Here is a 24,781-nt window from a genome sequence, read left to right on the forward strand (position 1 = left end):
AGCTTGAAGGGGCCTTCATCCAGCAGTGGATAGATTCAGGCTGACGATGATATTACTTTGCAACAATTTATAGTACGGAATTGTCGAAATTTTAGTAAGTATTTTTTACGTATTTTTCCGATATTCAAAAATTATAGTATTTTGGGCGTACTATACCTGTTTTATATCGCACATAGTACGCAGAAGAAAATTAGGTTCTATACGTTTATCCTGGATACAGCGGCAAACACATTTTGAAAATAGCTGATATACTGGATTATTTGTTAGTTTGGGTTAGTTTAGGTTAGGTTAGGTTAGATTATCCTAGCAAATAATCCAGTATATCGGCTATTTTCAAAATGTGTTTGCCGCTGTATCCAGGATAACCGACTAGTACCGAAAATTATAGTACAAAATACTATAATTATAGTAGGGTTGGCAACACTAATACAAGCGAGAGCCGAGAGGCGACATCTATCCTACGCGCATGCGTAAATCGCATCTCGCACAAAAAAACATAAATGACAGAATTGATTCGATTTTTGAAAAATAATAAAACAAACCGATTGTAATGTTCAAATCGTTTATTTGGAATCTAAAAAGTATGAAAAATATTTATACGAATGATAATACAGCCTTAAATTAGTCGCATGTTCCCAGAGCAGCTTTTAAAATTAATATGAAAAATTTGTATTCTGCACGAGTAGTAGGACATCATGGTGAAATAGATCGATGGCGGTTGCTAGGCAACCGTCAACACGTACTGCGCAATAATAAACGTATATACGACGTTTATTTGCGAATATTGTTTCATGTTTCATAGGCGCCACTAATACTTGATTTTCTTAATTAAATCGTGCTTCACAATAATCATAATCACAACACAACAATATCATTTTACATATCTATTTACCTATAATAATTGATCTTTTCGTAACATTCATACTTCTTTACTTTACTTCAAAAAGACCGCATACTTTATTGGCGGGCACCGCTTTGTCTGAAATTTAAAAAAAGAACAACCTTTAGATTCATGTTAGATAAAAATATTTTTAGGTACTTATTACAATAAGAAAAAATACGGAAAATAATAAATCATAACAATCTGTTAAAACATTATCGATAACCAATGCTCAACTGACAGCTCGATGAATGCTACCCAAACCTTTTTATTTTAGGTATGGTCCCAATATTGAAGCTTGATTTGATATAAATAAAAAGGATTTCAAGTTATGCACATTTATATTTTTATAAAAATCGATGTTTTTTGAATTAAATATAAAAAATATTAAAACAATGAATTTAGTCAAAAATCTAAACGGTCAAAAATTAAAAACTTTAGTAATAAGTAAACTAAATTTTAATAATAAATATAACCATAAAAAGAATGTCTTTTGAAAATGAAAAATCTTTTTAATGTTTTCAGATACATAGTTATTAATTAATTAATACAGTTGAAATTGCAAATTATCAAAAAAAAATCTCAAATTGCAAGCTTCGTATTTTTAAACTAGGTTCTCTGTTGGCATAAGGATCCCCCTATGATCCCCCTTAAGCGGGAAATATTAAAACATTAAAATTACCCTTCTAATTTTAAAATTAATGAATATTATCGATTTGTAGAAACAAAAGCAATACATATTGGAATCTAATAAGATACCTACCTGTCAAAAAAATAAACCATTTTATTATCATAAGAAAAACAATATCGACAATCGATCGTAATGAAAAATAGCAATATGCATAAAATAAAAAAGGTTTCGAAAAGCTCACCGATCATTTTCGGGTATGGCAGATTCAAATTGTCCATAATTTCCACGAACTCTTCCAAGCTTTTGCTCAGCCTGGGATTGTAGTGTTTCTCTTCGGCAACAGATGTCGCCGTGAGGCCTTTGTAATCGTGCGCCGGATAAATGGTGTAGTTCTCGGGTAATGAGAATATTTTTTCGTAAACCGACCGATAGAGGGTTCTGGCGTTGCCCTCTTGAAAATCCGTCCTGCCACAGCCACGAATCAAAAGAGCATCTCCTGTGAAGGCGATTCCCTATAAGGAAAAAATAAATTTATTAATTAATGAATTACACTTCATGACCCTTTAGTTTTTATGAACAGTCATCGGGTGATTGTTTTCATCCTTCTAAAATTTAATTACCAGTATCTTCTGCATCCTAAATTGAGAAAACGAAGCTCCTATAGCCAATAAGCATGAGTGTTGTGTACACAGTAGAGCAAAAGAAAGTTGCATACAAGAAAAATTCAGTGATTAAAATAGTTATATAATGTTTGAGGCTTTCACAGTAAGTTGTTTTATCGTAGTAGATTTTTGGGTTTCCACCGTGTGTCCTTCTTCGTTCTTTCCTCGACGTTTCGGGCTCGTTGCAGAGGCTATTATCAAGAGATGATATGTTTTTTATGAAATGTAGTGTAGGTATATGAATATAAACGTTGCTCTAAGAATGTCAAAAGGAATCCGATTAGCTGAGAGCAAACGTTGCTCAGAGTAATGTGTCAATCGTTACGACCAGAGATACCGGCTCGAATATTGGATTTTGCTGATAGTGCTGGAAGCCATGACGTTTTTAACCGTAATCCATCATCCCTATTAATATTTTCAAGGTTTCTATGGATTTCGATGGCCTAATTTACCAATCGTGCGAAATATCCTTTATTCCGACCCAATATCTTGGTTTTAAAGTCAAATTTGTGTCCTGTATCCATTGAGTGCTCAGTAATTGCTGACATCGTATAGTGTTTATGTCGGTATGCCCTCTCATGTTCACTCAAACGTTGAGGAAAGAAGGAAGGACACACGGTGGAAACCCAAAAATCTACTACGATGATTAAAATAGTCTTTTGATTATTGCTACTGATTGACCACATGTGGGTGTGACAGGTTTGCAATGACTTGTAACTAAGCATCCCACCAGTGGTTATACCTACAGGCCTAAATAGCTAAATCATAGCGTGGAGTGTTTGAATATGGTGAATGTAGGCAGGGAAGTGACAAGGTGTGTGTGAACATCCCATACAAATATTGTGGGAAATTCAGTTAGCAGCATGCGGTTACGACCGGTGGTTGTGGTTATTATGTACTGTTTAACAGCCTTAATACGACACGATGCAGAATCGTTTAAAAATATTGCTATTCAGATATTTCTACAAACTACAGATTTTTTAAAATCTAACTAACTCTTTTTAAAGTCTAAACACATTGCTCACAACGGATCGAGTAACATGTTTTCCCCCACCACCGACAACAACATGCTGCTCCGAAATGATTAGATCGAGTGGAGTGTGGATGCATCACGTTGTATCGGATCTTAACAATATGTTTCTGTTCCATAATACACACTAGAAAATGGTAAGATATGATGACATTCCACACATGCTATGTTCCATCGTATGGTACGGTGTGTTCCCCACTTTATCGGTAGGTATTAGTCACAATTTATTGTCACTCAAGCATTTATAAGCTTCTTGTGTAACTTTTAGAGAATGATAAGTTTAATTGCAATTTTGGCAAATGGGTTAAGTGCGTACTTGTATCAATCTATTATTATTATACTGAAAATTATCTTATCTGAAGACGAAATCGCAGACATATGCAGTTTTATTTCTGCGTGTCTATGCACGTGTCCGGAAACTTGTACGTATGCAATTCGCCGTATCACACTTTAACGTGAAATGTTGTATCGGAAATATATGGCTATATATTAAAGACCGTCCAACCTCTTTGGGTCATATTATAGTACTGACATAAAATGCGGTTCTTATAAGTTTACTTTACACTTTACAGGAAGCCAGCAACAAACAAATTCTGAAAATAGCTAATATACCGGATTATTTGTTAGGTTAGGTTAGGTTAGTGAGATCCCCGGGGTTCCAGCGGCTAGCTCAGAAGTCCATCGAACCCCGGGGATCTCAATGGCGCCCCACGTTGGGCGCCATTGAGATCCCCGGATTCACAAAAAAATAATTTCAACGGTCGGAGTATAAATAAAACTCGGTCTTTCGTGCTCGTAACGTGGTCTTCTTATATTTTCTTAATTTTTTAGTTTTACAAATTATATTTGGGATTTTTACAGTTGTAGTCGTCAGGTCCGTACCTATCGGAAAGGGGACGCTTACTCACTCTTTTCTTTTCTTTTTTCAAATCTCGCGTACCTACGCCGTCCAACAAAAAGGACTCTCGTGATTGGCCAAATTTTATCGCCTGATTTTGATTTGACGAATCACGAGGACCACCTCGGCGCAGGCGCGCAGGGATTTTTACGTTGCCGGCAAGCGCGGCAAAATTTATTATATTTAAATACTTATATTTAGTCTTAAAATTATCTCTTTCATACATCATCATTTATACATTTTAAATTAAAAAAATTACTTACGTGGTTGAGCAAGGAATCAGATTAGATGTTTTATGAAGCCGTTTCTAGAGGTCAGGGTTACGTTTCGACTTGAGCTACTAAATGATTATTTTACACCGGGAGAAGCCCGCCTGTAACAGGGGTGTATCATTAGGTTTGCATTTTTGGATTCATGAATTTTGCCAAAATCAACTATGCAAATTGAATTAATGTTCATATTGAATCTAATAAAATTTGAGACCGTATAGTATAAAATCATCTCTTTCCGATAGAAAGCTCACGGCGAATTGTGCCACAGTGAAATGTTTTACGTACAAGTTACATGTAACCGTCTATGCAATAGTCTTTGATCCCATGTCGGATCTATAATGTTATAGTCTCCCTTTGCATCAATTACAACGATAACCAAAATACAAATGGACTCCTTAAAATTCGCTCATAAGTAAATTTAACACTTGGCCGTCAATAAAGGCATAGCAACCAAGAATATACACTGACAAGCAGTGACAGTCTTTTACCTGTTCGTGAAGAATATAAGTGACGCATCCGTTCGTATGTCCCGGCGTTGACGCTACCACCAGCTCATGCCTTCCAAACTGAATGTTATCGTTGTCTTCAACATATTCATCTGCCTGCGCCCCGCTTGCTTTTGAAATGATGCTTTTGGTACCGGGCACATTTTTCTTTAACACTCCACTTCCAGTTATATGATCAGCATGCATGTGCGTGTTAACTGAAGCAATAGAAACAAAATGATTTAATTATATATCTGTTAACTGCAGATACGTCATAGAACTTGTTTTTAAATTCGAATTAATTATTTTAAGTGTTGGGTATTTTTCTACAATATTTGTCAGCTTATATACATTGTAATAAAGTCTTCAAAAGTGACCTTCCACTGTGCCTAAAGCGCAAAGTGTTCAACCAATGTGTGCTTCCCGTAATCACATATGCGTGTGAAACATGGTCTCTAAGTAAAAGAATGATCCAGAAACTTAGAGTAGCACAACGTGGTATGGAGAGATGCATGCTGGGCATAACGCAAAAGGACAAAAAGAGGAATGAGTGGATAAGGAGCAGACAAGGGTTTGGGATGTAATAGAGTTAATTAAAAGCCTTAAATGGAGATGGGATGGGTCGAAGAAGAGACAATCGTTGGACAAATTTAGTCATCCAGTGGTATCCAAGAGGTACAAAACGTCCGCAAGGTAGACCTAAAGGCCGCTGGATCGATGAAATAATAAAGTTCTGTGGAAGTATGTGGCAACGCAACGCACAGGACCTAGAGAAATGGAAGCAGCTTGAAGAGGCCTTCATCCAGCAGTGGATAGACTCAGGCTGATGATGATGATGATATATACTGTAGGAAGATTTATACACATGCCGAATGCAATGTTTGTGTCGTTAAAGGTGATCTCATAACAGAGACAATAAATTACCTCCTGAAAAACACCATAAATACGACATATGAATTCAGTATGAATATTATGTAAAATATGTTTTTATGGTTGTTGGAGATGTCCGCGTGCACATTGAGATCAGGTCTGCAAAGAGTGAGGAGCATTAAAATACATCGGTTGCCGTCTACATGGAAACTGGAGCCCAGACCGTTAGATTATGATTAGGTTTGAGATGGCAAGAAGCACTTTTGAAAAAAATGAAACATGTCTTCTGCAACCGAAACATAGGTCCGGGCACTAGATGTAGGTCGACCGAGTACTACTTGATCGATGGAATAGAAGCCTGGACGTTAAAGAAACTGACAGTAAGAAGACTGGAGGCTTTCGAGGTGTGGTTTTATCAGCGTACCATGAAGATATCCTGGGCAGATCGCATTATCAACAAGGAAGTGTTAAGACAAGCCAATACTACAGCACACTAAGAGGCCATCCATAGACTGAAACCGTATGCGGTTTAGAACCGTGTGCCATACTAAACTTATGATTTCTGTTCATGAAAATATAATATTTTCACTAAGTTTGTAAGTGTAAGTGTATGGTATAAACGGATACGATCAGATACTTTGGGAAAGTATATTTACATGAACAGAAATCATAAGTTTAGTATGCCACATATTTTTTGCAATGAGAAATATGATTCACACCAACTCATAATGCTGAGGCATAATATGTAGAAGGAGAATCTCTTGGAAGCATTATTCTATGCTATCATATTTAGGTATAGTTTGAGAAACCAAGGCCAAGAGGTCTTTTAACCTAATCATTTTTGTAGAACTCACAATCTTATATCTATTGACGAAGAACCCACAGCCCTGGTTCGTGGGTTTGAAGGGAAGAAGTATTATTAAATTGCATTATTATTTAAATCAATTCAAAGCGTTAGACGTTTGAATAACAAATTTAAAAATTAAATTGTTGTTATCTGCTTATCTCGATTTCAATTCAAAATTTTAATTGAGTAGGTACCAACTACCTTAACATGAGTACATATTAATGTGTTCATTTCTCCGACTGAAGTTTACCACCAATCTTTAAAAGCTAACGGCATCTCAACTTACTTGCATATTTAAGTTTTAGGCCTAATTCTTCTAATAGCCGGGCATCACGCTCGGCTTCCTCCAGAACTGGATCAATCAAAATGGCCTCCATCTGCTTTGTATCAGCAAGAAGATATGTGTAAGTACAACTCGGAACAGAAAACAACTGAAAAAGATAAAAAAGAGACCTACTATTATAGTATACCTATCATTATATTGTATAGTGTACAGAGTATCCAATAATAGAGTTATTGGGATATTTTTAATCATTTATTTACTTAACAATAATAAAATTTAAAACCTAGCGGTACATAATATTGTTAAAATTAGGCCTAAACGAGACTTTTTCTAAACTGATTACAAATAACATACGCATCTGCGATGGACAAGTGATAAATTATCTGCTAATACATTCGTGAGTCTCACATTTGAAACCCGTTTCGGATACATTCACATGCTGTTTTTCAATGTCTGTTTTGATCTAGCTAGAACATGGACCTATGTAATGGTTACATGTCAATTGTACGTAAAACATTTCACCGTGGCACAGTTCCCCGTCAGCTTACTCTCTGAAAGAGACGACCTTATACTATGTGGTTTCCAATTGTATTAGATTCAATATAAACATTCATTCAATTTTCATGAATTCAAGAATGAAAACCTAAGCTAACCAGCGCTCAAAATGGAAAAGTTTACGAACCGGAGCGCTCGACAGTTTTCTGAAGAATAATACTTAGATATCATAGTTAGAAGACATAGTTATCAAATTTTATGTGTATTTCATAAAAATAAGTGTGTTAGATTTTCTATTATATGGCCTATCTAGCTCAGACGGTCAAATTATTTTTTCCACGAGACAGAGCGATAATTTTACCGATTTCACGAACAGGAACGGCGCTCCGGTTTGCTCCGGTCGATTTCGAGCCCTGAAGCTAACCGAACCTTACCTAACAAATAATCCAGTATATCGGCTATTTTCAAAATTTGTTTGCTGCTGGCTTCCTGTAAAGTGTAAACCGACAAGAACCTCGTTTTATTTAGACATAAATTTTATGTCAGTACTGTACGACCCATATAGGTTGGACAGTCTTTAATATATGGCCATATCTTTCTGATACAACATTTCACGGTGTAGTGTAATACGGCGACGTACGTGCATATGTACAAGTTTCCGGATACGCTTATTTTATAGGTTAAACAAGTGGCCAACATCCATCCATAACAAAATCTGTTAAGATAAGAACCTGTTTGTGAAGCGGCCAAGATCCACATTGGATTGTAGAGCCAAAGCAGTTAATTATTTAAGTTTTTAATAAATTATGTGCCTATTCTCAGTAAATCCCTATTATCGGTATATGTGATAGGAAATGTCAGTTCATTAATATTATGACCCCCCTCCCCACCGTCACTTATCTGGTGGCATCTTATATGGTGTGTCCGGAAATTTGTACTTATGCAGTTTACCGTATCACACTTCAACATGAAATGTTGTATAGGAAATATATGGCCGTATATTCCTCCTCTTTCTGTCATATAATACTAACATAAAATTCATGTCTAAATAAAACACAGTTCTTGTCGGTTTACACTTTACAGGAAGCCAGCAGCAATTTTTTTTTTTTTTAAATAGCCGATATACTGGATTATTTGTTAGATTAGGTTCGTTTAGGTTAAGTTTTCATTCTTAAACTCATGAATTTTGCCAAAATCAGCTATGAAAATTGAATTCATATTCATATTGAATCTAATAAAATTAGAGACCATATATTATAATACATGGTCATCTCTTTCTGATAAAAAGCTCACTGCAAACTATTCCATGGTGATATTACAATTTACATGTCACCCTTATATGTTAGGTTGGCAACAAAATTGCAATAAAACTAAATTAAATAGCCTAATTTCATTTTACAATAAAATTATTACATACTAATTATTATAAAATAACATTAAAGTAGGTAAGTAGGTACATAATATTTTTTTAGAAATAGTAGAAATATAAAAAATAGGTTGGTAGGTATGTTGGTAGGTATGTTGGTAGGTACTTACTTGGTACCTACATAATAATAAATTGGGAAATAAATTATTTTTATTGTTCAATACCTACCCACTGAATATACTTAATTACCTACCTATAATATAATAATGTAAAAATTTAATTGCCGGAAATGTATAGGAAAATAAAAGGAGTTTTATTTTTTTTAAATACTATTGTAAAAAACCAAAGTTACCTGTCGGAATAAGAAGTCTTTGGAGAACGGCACCTTTTCGGTAAGCATCTTGGAATCACAATGATGAAAACGAACGAAATACCTGCCGGCCAAGCGGCTAATATTGATCAACCTACTTCCTGAAGTTAAGGCCATTGTTATTATTTTGGTATTACGGGTGGAATTAACTAATACAAATACAATAATATTAAATTGATCGCGTCTCGCGTTACACTAAACTTCGTATGAATCAGAATCACTCTCACTTGTAGCAGACAGGTTGGTTGTAATTATAACTTGATAACGGAATGTAATCTCGCTCACTGCGCAACATACTTGCAATATTTTGCGATGATTTTGTAATTTTGTTTTTGTTAAGTGTCAAAAGTCAAATATGCTGTCACGTAGACACAAATCAGCTGATTGGGTGCTTTCATTTTTACATCATAGATGGGCTAAACGAATCCAAAATTACGATAATGATTGATTTTTTTATTATATTTTTCAAATTTATTATTGTGTATTATAGTCAATTTATATATTTTTTATTCTTGTAAAATAGGTAGTAATTACTAAAAATTGTTAAGTACTAACTATTTGTATTATTTATTAGAAAAAGTTTTATTAATGTTAGAATCGCGTGTTGAGAAAAATCGATAAAACATAATTAGTATTTTATACACTAGGTACCTATCTATTTAGTAAGGGGTAGCTATCATTTTAATGTCAATGTTTTTCAAAAAAAAAAACAATGAAGACTGTTTGTACATTATGATAATTTATTATTATCTATCTACTTCGTAATTAATTTAATTTCAATGTATATTACAAATGTATAGCTGCATACAATGTTGTCTAGGAATGGTAAGTCTATGGGATCTTATTTATCAAAGCGTAATGATTTTTTAATTAAATGATATCATCCTACTTATTATAATTTATTGTTGCACAGGATTATAATATTATTGTATACTTAACTATAAATGTCAGATTTTTATATGTACAGTATTTATGGCGCCAAATCCTTTATCGTAAAAATCCATATTTTTTGGATTGAATCTGTGCTACACCGTTTAAAAAATGAGAAAAAACTTTTGATAGATGGACCCAGATAACACCTATTTTAGTAAATATACAGAAATTGAAACAAATGCACATCAAACGACTAAATTGTTCGTGTAAATCGGGAAAATTTGTCGTGTATTATTTTTTATTGCATTCAGCTACTGATTTTTTTAAAATTATTGATGGTGTTATTTGTTATAAATACAAATTTAATATTGGTTACCATATTAATATCCATGGGTAAATGTTGGCTTATTTGTCAAAATTTTTGTCGCTCGTAATTTAATATTAAATTTTATATTTAATCAAAGTATTATTTTTTTAATACTACATAAATACTAATTACACACTATTCTTGTCGTATAATTAATATTTTCTTATGAATATCAAGTAAGGACTTATGAATATTGTCCTTATTATTCGTAAAACGACGTCGTTTGACAGCGAATCAATATTGACATGCAATCCATTTTTGAATTTTAATCAGTGTTGCCATGTCTACTGAAATTTCAGTAGATCATCTGATATTTGTGTTTTTCCATAATTATTGTAAGTAAACTTATGATTGTTTTAATAATAAACGTGAAATAATTTACGCACGCCCTTTTTTGATGTCTGACACTTCTACATTGACAAAAAAACATTGTTACTCTACCCAAGAGCGCCATTTTACTCACTAACATAATCACTGTTCACAAAAAATTAATATTATTAGTTAAGCCTCGATGCCATTTAGCTACTTTACAAGCTGCTTGTTGCCAAATTTACAATCTGCTTGTAAACTCGCCCAGTATCATCATCGAACAAGGTAACAAGCGGATTGTACACAATGTACCGAGAAAAGTTGAAAGCCGGTCAACTTTACACGATACATGCTGGCGTGTGGGCCTACTGCGTCTGCGCTGTAGAGCGATATTAGCGACTTCCCGTAAAAAAACGAACCACTCAATACGTCATCTCAAAATAGTACCCAAAATTACGGTTTCAACTCGCTAGCTTGGCATCATCACAATCGCAGTAGCTGACTCGCCCGCTTTTAAATTCGCCAACAAGCAACTTGTAAAGTAGCTCAGTGTCATTGGTGCTTTATTGTTATTCTTATTAGTCTGAAATCATATCTAATATACTACATTTTCCAAAATCTACTGATATTTAATGGAATCTACTGAATTATTTGTCAAAATCTACTGAAATTTTAAATATTGACTTGGCAACACTGTTTAATAATACCAGTGAATGGTCACGTGTCCAATTGGTATCCAATAAGATTGTCTCAAATCCTGTTAGAAAAGAGCATGCGCCATAGCACAGCTGATGTAAACAAAGCGAAGTCAGTTTTCATTGAGCGTCTGCCAGGTGCGGTCGCTGTGAAAATGTTTTTAATGCTTCTGTAAAAAGTATTTCATTTGCCATATCTCGTAAGCCAGTTTCTTTTCTGTACACGTATGACGGAATATTGATGTTATAATAGTCGTTTTTCGTATTTGATTTACCGATAAGTGGAAAGTGTTATCTTTGTTACAAGTTTTTTTGCCTGTTCTGACATCTAATGTTTTCAACCAGTTTCAACAGTGCTATATCGTGCATAGTGTGATACTCTATCGTGACGAAAGATTTTCAAGAGACAAAGGATTTGCTCGTTTATGGAAATACCAGTCCAACAGAGCAGAGGTGAGAACGTCCTTCTTGAATAATATTATCTTAAATACATTTTCATTCTTTCCTAATAGATTCCTTATAGCAAAAGGAAATATATGTTCGAAGATTCAACGTCATTCAAAAAAATTGAAAACGTTCTTCGCACGTTAACTTAAGATAGACACCTACGTATGTATCTTTTTAAAACATTGATAATTTATTGTACACGAAAAAAACCTCTATAATGCTCCAACTTTTTACCTATGTACTTAGGTAGGTACCTGATTGAAATTAGGTCGTATGGTACCTATTTACGTAGGTATGCTAGCATTTCGGAACGGCTCTTGACAATATGTCTGAGAAGATTCTGCAGTTTTTTGGACATATTGTCAGGCGCGCACCGGACAACCTGGAGAGAATGGTAGTTTTGGGTGACCTCCAGGGAAGGCGAAGCAGAGGAAGAGCGTCTGCGCGCTGGAGCGACCAAGTGAAAAAGCTGACTGGAGGCACCATCCATTCTTCCCTGAGAGAAGCGGAAGATCGAGAAGGATGGAAAGTCTTGGTCGCTCAGAGGATGGCAAAATTAAAATGTGGCCACGATCCTCGCCCATGATTGCACGACCAAGAAGAGCTAGCATTTAATTTAAATTATGGTGGCTGTAATAGTTTTGGATAATTCGCGATCAGCACGAAGATGCAGAAAGGCGAAAACCTCTTCGCCAATTATAATCTGCAATAATTATCTTATTATTAATACGTACCTAATAAATTAATACTTTAACTCATTTAGTGCTGACATCGTGACTAGCGCATTTGCATTAGTTGGCCATTAGATATAATTAACATGATATTGAAATGTGGTAATTAATTAGTAATTAGTAGGTGAGCAGGGAATCGGATATTATGTCAATACATCAATACGCCAAACATAAAAAAATTAATATACAGGAAGACGGGTTGCATTTTCAATATGTATCTACATAACTAACTCCGTATAGCTGAAAAAGTATATTATAATAAAATTATATTGACGATGAAATCACCTTCAGTTTATTACAAAACGATAGGGAAAAATTTACGTACTTTGTGCTGTATACTAATGTATTTACTATATTACACGCCTAGGTTTTAATCAATAAAATAGAAGTAAATACCATAAGTATGTGAGTACATAAGTTATCATTTTTTAAATATTATTTTATTATTGCTGTAAAAACGTCACATTTCACATTGATTGGCGATATCTACCCTGTGGATAGGTATCTAATATTTACCTAATCGATTGGAACTGTCAGTCTATGAGCCCGATGCTCAATTCGTACTTACCATAAAATAACAGTAAAAATTGTAAGTGGCCGAAATCCATCTCTTAACTATAGATTATAGAGATAAGGAATCCTTAACCATAGACTACTTTTGTTATGAACTCGCCCCCTTGCCCCCCTTCCGTATTGCCATTTACCACTGACAGCTGCTGTCAAAATAAATTGACGTGGCTTTAAAACGGCCAATACACTCAAATTCATTTAACAATTGATCTCAATATGGGTATTGAACAACTATTAGATATCCGTGACATTTAATACGAAATATTTTCCTTTACTTTCTTGATTCTGTACATGTCTTAATTTAGTAAAACCGATTATCGAATTGAAATGTCAGTATCAATGAATTATGAATTAACTTTTCTTATTCAGATTTAGATATTTATGTAATATTAAACCAATAGATAGGTAGTTGAAATATATAAGTACTTAGTTACCTACACACCAACATGGTAATATTAGTTTTAATCACTCTATATAATTATTCACATCATGGCATATATTTGTAATAATTGTAAATGACAAAATCTGACATTTCAACGGCAAGTGTTACCGTATCGGGAAAAACATGGTCAAAAAATAACTTATATTATTCACTAATTGCGGAGACATTTAATCATTTTTAATAAATATTAATTGTGTATTTATAGTTATTGAATTTATTTTGTATATTTTTCATATTTTTGTCATCGTTTAACAATTACAAAATAATTTACCTAAATTATGAAAAAGAGAATTTTTATATATGGTAATATTTTCAATAGAAAAACAAAACGAAGCTATTGCAGATTTGGTGGACCATAGACAACTCGATCATAACTATGAAATGCTTTCTGCATAGTGTTTTATTGTAATTTTGTTGTAATTATGACAGACGATTGTGCATAGGGCTCTATATGTCATAATAAAATTAATCATGTCATAACAAATACAAAATTGACCTTGGCAAGAACGTGTTTATGAGATGAGCGGGTTCAATTCTGCGAGACAACTTGACTATAATTTTTATTACAAACTTCGTATCGTGCATAACTAAGTAGGCAGTCTCCCACTACTGGTGCTAGATTCTTTACTATAGAAATAAAACATAATTAATGATTAAAAAAAAAACATATTAATTAGTTGCAAAAAATACCACCGGAGCGCGACCACCTATTTTGACCATACATAAAATACGTATATTTTGACCAATCCACGAGCATTTCACACATTTAGTTTAGTTGCAAAAAATACCACCGTAGCGCTACTATCTAATTTGTCCAATGCATGAACAAGGCAGAAAAATTACTGCGGAATTCATGCACTCACCAGATATTTTGTCTAATTCATGAATAAGGCAACGGGCTTGCATTTTTCATGATTTAGGCAAAATTTAGCCCATTTCATGTAATAGTCAATTTCGCACATTCGGCGTAACATATATAAGAAAAAAGTTGTTCCTAGTGGAACCAAGTTTTTTTCGAGATTTCTGATGTTTTTCAAAATTATAAATACTTGCAAAATATTATATTTTTTACATGTTCCAGCCAAAAACCTAATGTTATGCGATAGTTACCTTCTACCTACCTCCTTGGCGCTATATTCAATTTCAATTTATTTTTTCAACATATTGTGGACATTACAAATTATAACTTTAAGACGTTCACAACATGACATGAAACATTATTATAAAGAAGAAAAGCATGGCCCCCACATCCTGAAGCGGGCCCTCAGGCTAGGATATTTGGCTGCCGCCCCCCCCCCCCCCCTACCTATCACTAAAGATAAAGGCAGTGTGACGCTCCACAGTAGCGTTTTCCAAAAGGTGTACTCGGTAAAATTAATGTGTATGTTTAGTGTTTTTTTTTGTAAATATATTTGAATACATCTATGTATTTGAATTATGGAGTTGTCGAGTATCGATACACAATTAAAAACTGTATCGTATAACCATATAATTTTAAATAATAACATTATTGAAGAAAAATAGCGCCGCAGACGACTTTTTTTTTACTATTAGAGAGAATTTGTGATGTGTGTTTATATCACTTATTTGGTCGACTCGCCACGCTGGGCCCTTCCTGAGCCCGGGCCCCCAGGCTAGAGCCCTGTTAGCCCCCCCTTTGACCATGAAGAAAAGTAATAAAAAACGATAGAAATTTAAAAAAAAACATACAAAAGCAGTGAAAATACAATTATACATATATAGAAGTTCAAAGAAGTACACCGAGTTTGCTAAGGAGACCCTATTTTAAGAAATTTATAAAATAGCGCCCACCTAAACTCACTCTCACGCAAGTGAAATATATTAACACCCGAAGCAATTTGATTGAACATAGTTATCGCCCTCCCAATTGGCATTACCAGTTGCAGGTTGGTTCTGCACCTTGGGAGAATAAAAAACTGATGCTTTCTATTTCTAAGATAGTTACAGAGACACACAGGTCAACACTGCCCAGAATGGCAGAGTTCTCATTTATACCTCGTATAAGTCGAAAAAAATATGTAGCTAAATAAAGATCTCTTCTAAATTGCAGACTGCAGTATGTAAGCATACCTAAGAAAACGTCAGTTGGATAAAGCCACGGATGGTATCCTTACTACCTCAAGTAAAGGAGTCTCAAGAATTTACTCTGAACCCTCTCGACCTCTCGACCATAAGGCCATACTTCAACTGATGCGGTGCCCAAACAATAGACCTACTCTCAGGCCTGCTTCGAACTAAAGAGTTATACAAAATATTGGTGGGATTTGGCCTCCTTCACAAGCGCCCTCACCAGTCTTCTCTAGTTTCCGGGCCTTTTCATCTTCTTCTACACCAGCGGTTTCCAAACTGGGGGTCGCGAAAAGTTTAACCTGTAATCCTGTATTGCTTCGTGTAAAATTACATTTTAGGCTCCAAGAATTTTTGTGAATATGGAGATTGATTGGATAAAGATTAGAAACCACTGTTCTATACAGTCACCCCACGACATTATTGACCTCCGTCTAGCTAGGTCGTATCCGCTGGGGCCCCTCTCGACTTAACCCGCCCATCGCTAACCATCACATTCAAATATTTAAAGGAACAATCACAAAAAATCGAAAAGAAGACTATGTTAGACGTAAACTATCACCAACTTATGATGTCAAAACAGACCTCCATCCTGTTTATCGCCACCTACTTTAACTCTGCACCAACGTACAGAATATTAATTTTCCCAACTGTTTGAAAAGTAAGTATAATAATGTTAGCTTTCACAATACTGTTCGGCAATAATTCGGTTTGATCGGGAAAAGGTGGTAATTCTAAAAATATTAAATAATAATATGTTCTTTTTAGTATTACAAACTACTTTTTTATTTTTATCGGATAACTTTTGCTTTTTAAAAAAGTTTTTTTGAATTACATTATCGCCCTTTTCGCCCATCCGTCGAAGTATTTCAATAATTAGGTATAATGAATGATGCAGGTCACAATATGAAGGTACAACTTTCATCGTATGTTACTGATAATTAGTGATAAGTACTGATAAGTTATATGAAACGAAACGAGTATTGTTTTATCATGGCTTACTTAGTTTATGTTTTTTTAATCAACCATCGTCCATCATATTGTGCCTTTATCTTTCTGGCGTTTAAAAATCGACCCACCCACTGATTTCTTTGTGAAAATGGACACGTTGATTTCAATTAGAACCCGACAATATTATAGAAACATAATAGCCCGTTACTTTTGGATGATATATATTATCTATTATATGTCTTAATATTTAGCAAATAGACAGCTGTGATACGCCAGACTCGACAACAATGGTGAACAGACACCGAATTAAAAAAAAACTGTGCGTCTACCTACTCATTTTTATATAGATTTATTGACATGACAACACTTCCTGCAAATTGTATTTTGCATATAAACATATTTATTAATATTTTCTTGCTGCTAATAGTAAAATCAGTGAACACAAAAATCTGTTCTGTGTGCAAAACGTTTCCAATGAAAAGTAGAGGAAACATCATAATGTAGACACGAATCTTATTATGAATTTTCAAACTGTGGAGGTGAACAAACGACTATTCGATGTGCGGATTCAAAAACACAACCCACTGATCGGTAGACGGCTAACAGAGTCACGTGAACGTTAACAATGAGATGAGTTGAATGAGTATTGGCTTTTAGTGAATTTAATATACGAATATAATATAAAAAAAAACATACATTACAAAGAATTTGATTTGCACAAGGTTTGTTTCGTATTTGGTAAAATACTATTTAGAATAGAGATATTCGCTCTAGCCATTGGGTCCTTGCTCAGGCTCTAGCGCACATTGCAAATAATACAACTTTTGAACCCGCACCCACGGCATCAAAGACGGGCATTCTGTCACTAATCGATTTAGAGTTTTGATGTTTAACTTATGTGGTAACGTTTATTCAATCGTAGCCAACGATTAATTTAATATTATTTATTTGAAGTATATTGAAGTCACGTCCCTAATGTGTTTGTTTTTGTGCTGCGACTTGTTTGTTTTTTATTGTCTAGCTTAATTTGCAGCGCAATCGTGAAGCGATTTGTCATTCTCAAGGGGAAAATTAAAAAAATATACACAAAGTCTCGAGTTCAAGCTGGTTGTTCCTAGCGTTGCCCTTTGTCGTGACTTTGCGCTATAACCTTTTGCTGTGCTAAAATAGGAGGACGCGGTCAAAATTAAATTTGTGGCTAGGTACGTACCTGACAACTTTATTTTAAACGACTACGTTAAAAAGAGTTTTTTTTACAATTGGTGCATTCGTTCCTATAGTAGTTTTAAGGTGTGTTTGTTGATTTTTGTTTAACTGAGAGTGTTTACTTCTGAAACTCGCCTGTCAATGAACATTTTTTAACATTAAGTATCCACTTAATAGAAAATGAAGACAAAACTGTAAAAAAAATTAGCAGCTTTCTAGATCGTGCTACCAATGCAATGCACATTTCGCACTCTGGACCTGTATGTTGATAGGTCAGAAATATCTGAATATTTTAGAATATAGTTTACATCAATTTTTAAACGCAATAGTTATGATGATTTACAATATTTACATTTTAATTAACTATTTCTTTTATTCAACGAATAATTAAGTAACAGATTAAGAGCCCTATGCACAATTGTCTGTCATAATTACAACAAAATTACAACAAAACACTATGCAGAAAGCATTTCATAGTTATGATCGAGTTGTCTATGGTCCACCAAATCTGCAATAGCTTCGTTCTGTTTTTCTATTGAAAATATTACCATATATAAAAATTCTCTTTTTCATAATTTAGGTGAATTATTTTGTAATTGTTAAACGATGACAAAAATATGAAAAATATACAAAATAAATTCAATAACTATAAATACATAATTAATATTTAATAAAAATGATTAAATGTCTCCGCAATTAGTGAATAATATAAGTTATTTTTTGACCATGTTTTTCCCGATACGGTAACACTTGCCGTTGAAATGTCAGATTTTGTCATTTACAATTATTACAAATATATGCCATGATGTGAATAATTATATAGAGTGATTAAAACTAATATTACCATGTTGGTGTGTAGGTAACTAAGTACTTATATATTTCAACTACCTATCTATTGGTTTAATATTACATAAATATCTAAATCTGAATAAGAAAACTAAATTCATAAATCATTGACACTGACATTTCAATTCGATAATCGGTTTTACTAAATTAAGACATGTACAGAATCAAGAAAATAAGGGAAAATGTGTCGTATTAAATGTCACGGATATTTAATAGTTGTTCAATACCCATATTGAGATCAATTGTTAAATGAATTTGAGTGTATTGGCCGTTTTAAAGCCACGTCAATTTATTTTGACAGCAGCTGTCAGTGGTAAATGGCAATACGGAAGGGGGGCAAGGGGGCGAAAAGTAGTCTATGGTTAAGGATTCCTTATATCTATAATCTATAGTTAACAGATGGATTTCGGCTACTTACAATTTTTACTGTTATTTTATGGTAAGTACGAATTGAGCATCGGGCTCTAACAGGCGTATGCATATAACAGCAAACTGCATTCAAGCTATTTACTGCAAATTTGCATGCATAAACCTAAATGTATCTGACGGATAGTGACGTCACGTCGCCGACGTAATACGCGTCATGCCATGGATAATGTTACCTAATTTTAAATTTAAATTTCCTGAAAATTAATTTAAAATTTTGAAATTGTGAATCAGTGTAAAAATGTGCAAACGGTACCATATAAATTTAATAATTATAAATAAATAATTATCATGAACTATAAATAATTTATTTGTTACAAAATCATATTTATTTTTTACTTCATAATGCACGAAATGATCAAAGTATACCCAGTAAATATTTCCATAATATGGCAATACAGCTTCACGGATCATTGTCAATATTATATTTACAAACACCTCCATTGAACCACGATCTCGATCATTTTTAAAAGCTTAGCATCATTTTTATTTTCATTTTTTAGCATCATCATGAATCCTATTGTGGCACAACGACGACGGGCAGTTAACTTCACGCAAGATGAAAAGGAATTATTAGTTAGCTGTGCCGATAGGGAAACATTGATAATCTCTGATGTATCTTTTTTGCAGTCGCAAGCGTCTCCTCCTTTCTGTTTCACACACATTTTCGCAATAATTTATAAAACCTACGAAGGTTTCAAGCCTCCTACTAAACGTTTGTTGTGATGAAGTCATTGTGTATTAAAGTGACACTGACAGCTCGCGCAGATCGCCGCCATTTTAAGTTTGGTGCGCATTCCTGTGCGCATCTCGTGACGTATGCATTTTTTATAGTTTCCTTAATCGGCCGATAAACGGCTTACTACGTTGAACGCAGTTCAAATGTATATGAATACGGCAGTAAGTGTATAAATTAAGAATGCACCATTATAATTATTAAACACACATAATTCTGAAAACACTCATTAGAAAATGTAGCCGGTAGGAATCGAACCTGCGTCTCTTGGGTATCGCGCACTGTGCATACATATGCATAATAAACGTTCCACACCACCGTGAGGTTCGATACTTTGTGCACGAAACAAGGCATAGTCGGGGGGGGCGCCAGGTAAGAGAAAGCGGTATAATATGCTTAGTATAAATACAATCGACAATCGCAACCGTAACAATAATCACATTCGCCCTGCCCAATTCTTACGCTCGAAAGTTTATTTTTGTTTTTAGCAAACAGGTCTAATAACTAACCGAAACTCTTCAAATTTAGCACCTTGTTATCTACCTATCGCATTTACTAAAATTTACGGGTTTGCCGTTCGCCATAAAATACTTACGCATGACTCGGTAAATTTTATGCATTGAAACCAGTGTTGTCATCTTTTCCTACACTGATTATAGTACAAATGCGTAAAAGTTATAGTATTTCTGAAAAATATATAGTACAGGAACTTTTTCGTCTTGAATCCTTTAAAATTATAGTATTTTGGTATATTTGGCGTAAAATTATAGTACGTATTTTACATTTTTCGGGGAACTAAAATTATAGTATTGTACTATAAATTATAGTACGGTTGGCATCACTGATTGAAACAGTTGAATGTCCGATGATACACGAGTCTTGGATTGAGAAATCAAAGCGATACTGTTCATTGTATGGAGAGGTTGCACAAAGCGGCATCATCCCACGCTGAAATTTCTGGCGAGGATCACTATGGCTGCGGGCATTGTAATAGGTATGGCCACTAACAACGCAAGACTGACTTAGTATGTGTATCCATGTCGTTCGGTAAAGTTCACCGATTTGAATGACAATCACTGCAATTACTGATCAAGTGATCCGCGACGGGTTGGTTGAACTGGCTATAAGTAATTCTTCCATCCAAGTTCATGTTGGACTCCCCAATCAAAGAAGTCATGTTCGATTGGATCAATTCCTACAAAACAGTAATACAATTTACTAAATAATTATATTAAGTATAATATATTTGTCTTTATTTCTATCTGCATGCTTAGGTAGTGTGTCTTTTTGAATTTGTTGCATCTTTTTCTTCGGCCATATCCGTCCTGTAGTTGGAGCATATGGACACCACGAGGCGCCTCCAAAAATCCCTGTCGTTCGCCAGTCTTCTTGCATCGTTCCAGGTCAAATCAGTATACACCAGTGGCGAAGGGTGACTTTTGGAAAGAGGTAGGCTGTGGAGATATGATAAAAAGAGCACACTTGTCAGGTATACTTACGAGAATAGTACGATATTTACTACTATTGAATAGGCACACACTAATAAATGATAACGACACACTAATTCAATGAAACTTCAAAAACTCATTGACGACATAAAAATGAGCGATGTGTTTAAATTACGTATTTTTCAAAACATGTATACCCATCAAAAATCATTAGATAAAATTTATTTTTATTTTTAAAAACAATCTATACTTACTTATTTATTAATATTCGATTAAACGCCGTTGAAATTATTTTTTCAATTATCTAATTATTAATGATTTTGGACAAAGTGCGCAGTCGTGACAACAATATTATGCGCGAATGTCTCTGCGAAAGGAGCTTGCCTCATTTCGTACAAATCAGCAGACTTGCTGAGGTTACGAGACGTAAAGTCCATACAAAAAAAAATCAGAATTATTCCAAACATAATCGGAAATTTATTTACGTCGAGAAGTCGCGGCATTTATTATTTAATTTACGGCGCGGCGCGCTGTGGTTTTTTTAATACATTTGCAGTTGTTTTGTAAACTGTGTAATACTGTAATACATTCCTACATATGCGATCTCGTTGGCAAAATAAATTATTTTTATATAACATAAAATAATGAAGTGATTAAGTATATAAATATGTCAATATGCAATTAAAAAATATTTTTCTTAAGAAGGTAGGCTTTAAATAATCGCCTAGTATGGAGTCTTCGCCACTGGTATACACTCGATAGATGGTATCTAGCGGCCTTCCAGGACGCCGGAATCCAGTTGGCTTGAACAACAGGCAAGCCAGGTTGAAGTTCTCTTATGGCATCCGAAGCACGTGGCCGAGCAACATCGCCTCTTCACTTTCAATGTGATGAGAGGCTGCTTGGTGCGTTCTCTTATCTTATTACTCCTAAAGCCTTCGTAAGGTGCCAAGATTCACTACTGTAAAGCAGCACCGTCTGAATGCAAGCATCGAATAGGCAGACTTCCCAGACACACCAGACAAAGGCATTTGTTGCACATTATGTGTGTTCAATTATATACACTGTATTTTTGATAAAGTTGTTTCCACTGTGTATTCAAAATAGTAAAGTAATATCTCCAAGTAGAATTAGCATTCGATATAGTATTTGATATATTTTTAAGTTGCTGTCATACATTCCTATTAGCTAAGGGCTGGCGAACCTTTTTACGTATGCGTGCCTAAATTTCCCAAGTATCATTTTTTTTAATTGTGAGAAAAGAAATAGTTTTCAAGAAATCTATTAACAAAGTTTAAAAATTGCTTGAGATTCTATTTTTCACCGTGTTTCTAGCCGAATGTAGGTATATTATCTTTTATTCTTTGGATAAATTTTTACTTGCTATAAAATTTTTCCAAGAGATGGTGGTACCATTTTAACCGTGCTTCTTTCATATTATATTCTCGTTCACTGAACGGTTTTCCATTTTTAGCGATTATGTTTGAGGCAAAATAACAAGTAGCTATTATATTTGAATGATTGCCAATAAATTTCATTAGGTTTGTTGATTGAAAAAAAAAATATTTTTATTGTTCGATCAATCAAGGACCGACCTATGCAATTATATCTTTACATTAAATTGAAATGAAATGAAATTCTTACGTTGAAGACTATTCACCTCCTATTTTTTATACAATGCGATCTGTCTGTATTAACCATGAATTTCGTCGTTTCCGTTCACGCATTGATTGGTAAATTACTAGTAAAAATAATATTAAAAACCGAAGAAAATACGCATGGCTTTGTCGTTATTGTTTTTTGATATTATATAATATAGATTTATTTGTAAAACTTTTTTGTTTTTTTTTTAATTAAGTAGTTTTTTTTCTCTTCAAAATAAAACATTATTCGCGTGCTATGAAAAATCATCTCGCGTGCCATAGGTTCGCCATCACTGTATTAGCTATTCATTTTGTGAAACATATATAGACTTATTGTGAACACTGTAAATATGGAAATAGTCTAGACATCCTAGACTCTTAGAAGTCATAGAATCTTCATAAATAATGAATATCTCGCATCGCACATACCTAAGTCAATATGCATCTAGAAAAAGTCGCATTTTATTTTTATCAAAGTTCAACGATGCCTGTCTGAAGTCGGTTGTTTGATTTATTCTCCTATGCCATTATCTAAATGAAAATCAAATAGCAATGCCATTGAAATCTTCTTTGAAGTTTGCTTTTTGCAGATATTTTGGCAACAGAGAGTTTTTGAGTTCAAATTAAACTGTTTTCAACTTAAAACTAATACCTACGTCTTTTCTTCTTTGCTCATGTTATCTTGGGTGGAGTATAATACAATAATATTTGTATTCAGATATGTGTCCAATCTTCATGCGTGTTCACAGACCTTGGCAGTGACGGTTGGCTTGAAGAAAAGTCAGTTCCAACGTCGCATTTTCCCTAGTATGTGACTAGAAGTTACGTGATCCGCTATTTTATACCTATCTCCTCGTCTTGAGTCTTCTTAACTAACCATAATAGCGCCTGTACACGTGCATGGATTTACTGGCGGCAATAGTGCTTATTTTAAACTATTATGACAATAACTGTTTACACGTAAAAGTGCTGACTGTCTCTCCAATTATTCATTCTTTAAGAGTGAGCGAGACGCGATGTTGTCATTTTATGGTACTATTTCGTACTATTTGACAGCTAGTGAAAATCGGTCAACCTGAAAATTTGTTTTTTGCCGGTATGTTCGCCACTATCGTTCTACTGCGCAGGCGCAAATCGAAAAAATCTTACTGTCACATGAAAATTCAGAAGATTCCAAACTTGTTTGATTAATGCATGCAATCTTGCCAACTGCAGGATAATACATGTTAACCCATACATTTTCGTACTGTCAACAGTAAATCCATTCACATATAAACGGGGTATTACTTGCATTAATAAAACAGCACCGTCAGAAAACTATTTCGTCTTGAATAATGTTATGCATAACCAACTAATAACGCGTAGTCGAGTAAATCCATTCACATATAAACGGGGTATTATAAAAACTATTTCGTCTTGAATAATGTTATGCATAACCAACTAATAACGCGTAGTCGATGTAAAATAAATGATACATTAGCATCGATTATACTGAAGAATAACATTATCGTACCAAGAATACTCATCCTATATGTAGCTGCAATCAAGTCATGTAATCAGCTCTCTAAACAGCGTATTGTATATTTTTAGTTCAAAATATTACTTAACTGATACGTGCACACCCACGGTGGCCGCGAGGCTTAAGCGTTGGACTATCACGCCGTGGGTCTCAGGTTCGAATCCTGGGTCTGGCAAGTACACATATTGTTTTTCAATTTGTGTCTGTCAGGGTATGGACCTAATAGGTTGAGCAAGTGGCTGACATCCATTTCTCGTAAAAAAACAAAATATGTTAATACAAAACTCTACTCTGTGGAGGCCCATATAATCCTATTAGGATCGGACATGGTCGAAAGAAGAAAAAAAAAGATAGATAAGTACGAATTACTATAAGTTTGATTATTTGATTTAATT

The 24,781-nt window shown here is 34.2% G+C and overlaps 2 protein-coding genes across 2 annotated transcripts in view; one reads left to right on the forward strand and one right to left on the reverse strand.

Annotated features, from left to right (window-relative positions):
* Nucleotides 1–545: 545 nt before the first annotated feature.
* On the reverse strand, nucleotides 546–9,430 carry LOC147070789 (persulfide dioxygenase ETHE1, mitochondrial). The gene is made up of 5 exons (XM_085948785.1): nucleotides 9,072–9,430; nucleotides 6,862–7,006; nucleotides 4,862–5,076; nucleotides 1,753–2,023; nucleotides 546–979 (listed from the first exon to the last, which is right to left on the reverse strand). Exons 1-5 carry the CDS (start codon nucleotides 9,204–9,206, stop codon nucleotides 930–932), a joined length of 816 nt encoding a protein of 271 aa, XP_085804911.1. The 5' UTR covers nucleotides 9,207–9,430; the 3' UTR covers nucleotides 546–929.
* Nucleotides 9,431–11,448: 2,018 nt separating this feature from the next.
* mlt (tubulin folding cofactor E like protein mlt) overlaps nucleotides 11,449–24,781 on the forward strand; it is a 121,267-nt gene continuing 107,934 nt past the window's right edge. Inside the window, exon 1 of the mRNA XM_085949211.1 lies at nucleotides 11,449–11,786. The gene's annotated coding sequence lies outside the window, so the exon portion shown is untranslated. The remainder of the gene's footprint in view (nucleotides 11,787–24,781) is intronic.

Source organism: Rhyacophila brunnea, unplaced genomic scaffold, assembly GCF_057557595.1.
Source record: "Rhyacophila brunnea isolate RB1 unplaced genomic scaffold, BYU_Rbru_1.0 scaffold_21, whole genome shotgun sequence".
Lineage (NCBI taxonomy): Eukaryota > Metazoa > Arthropoda > Insecta > Trichoptera > Rhyacophilidae > Rhyacophila > Rhyacophila brunnea.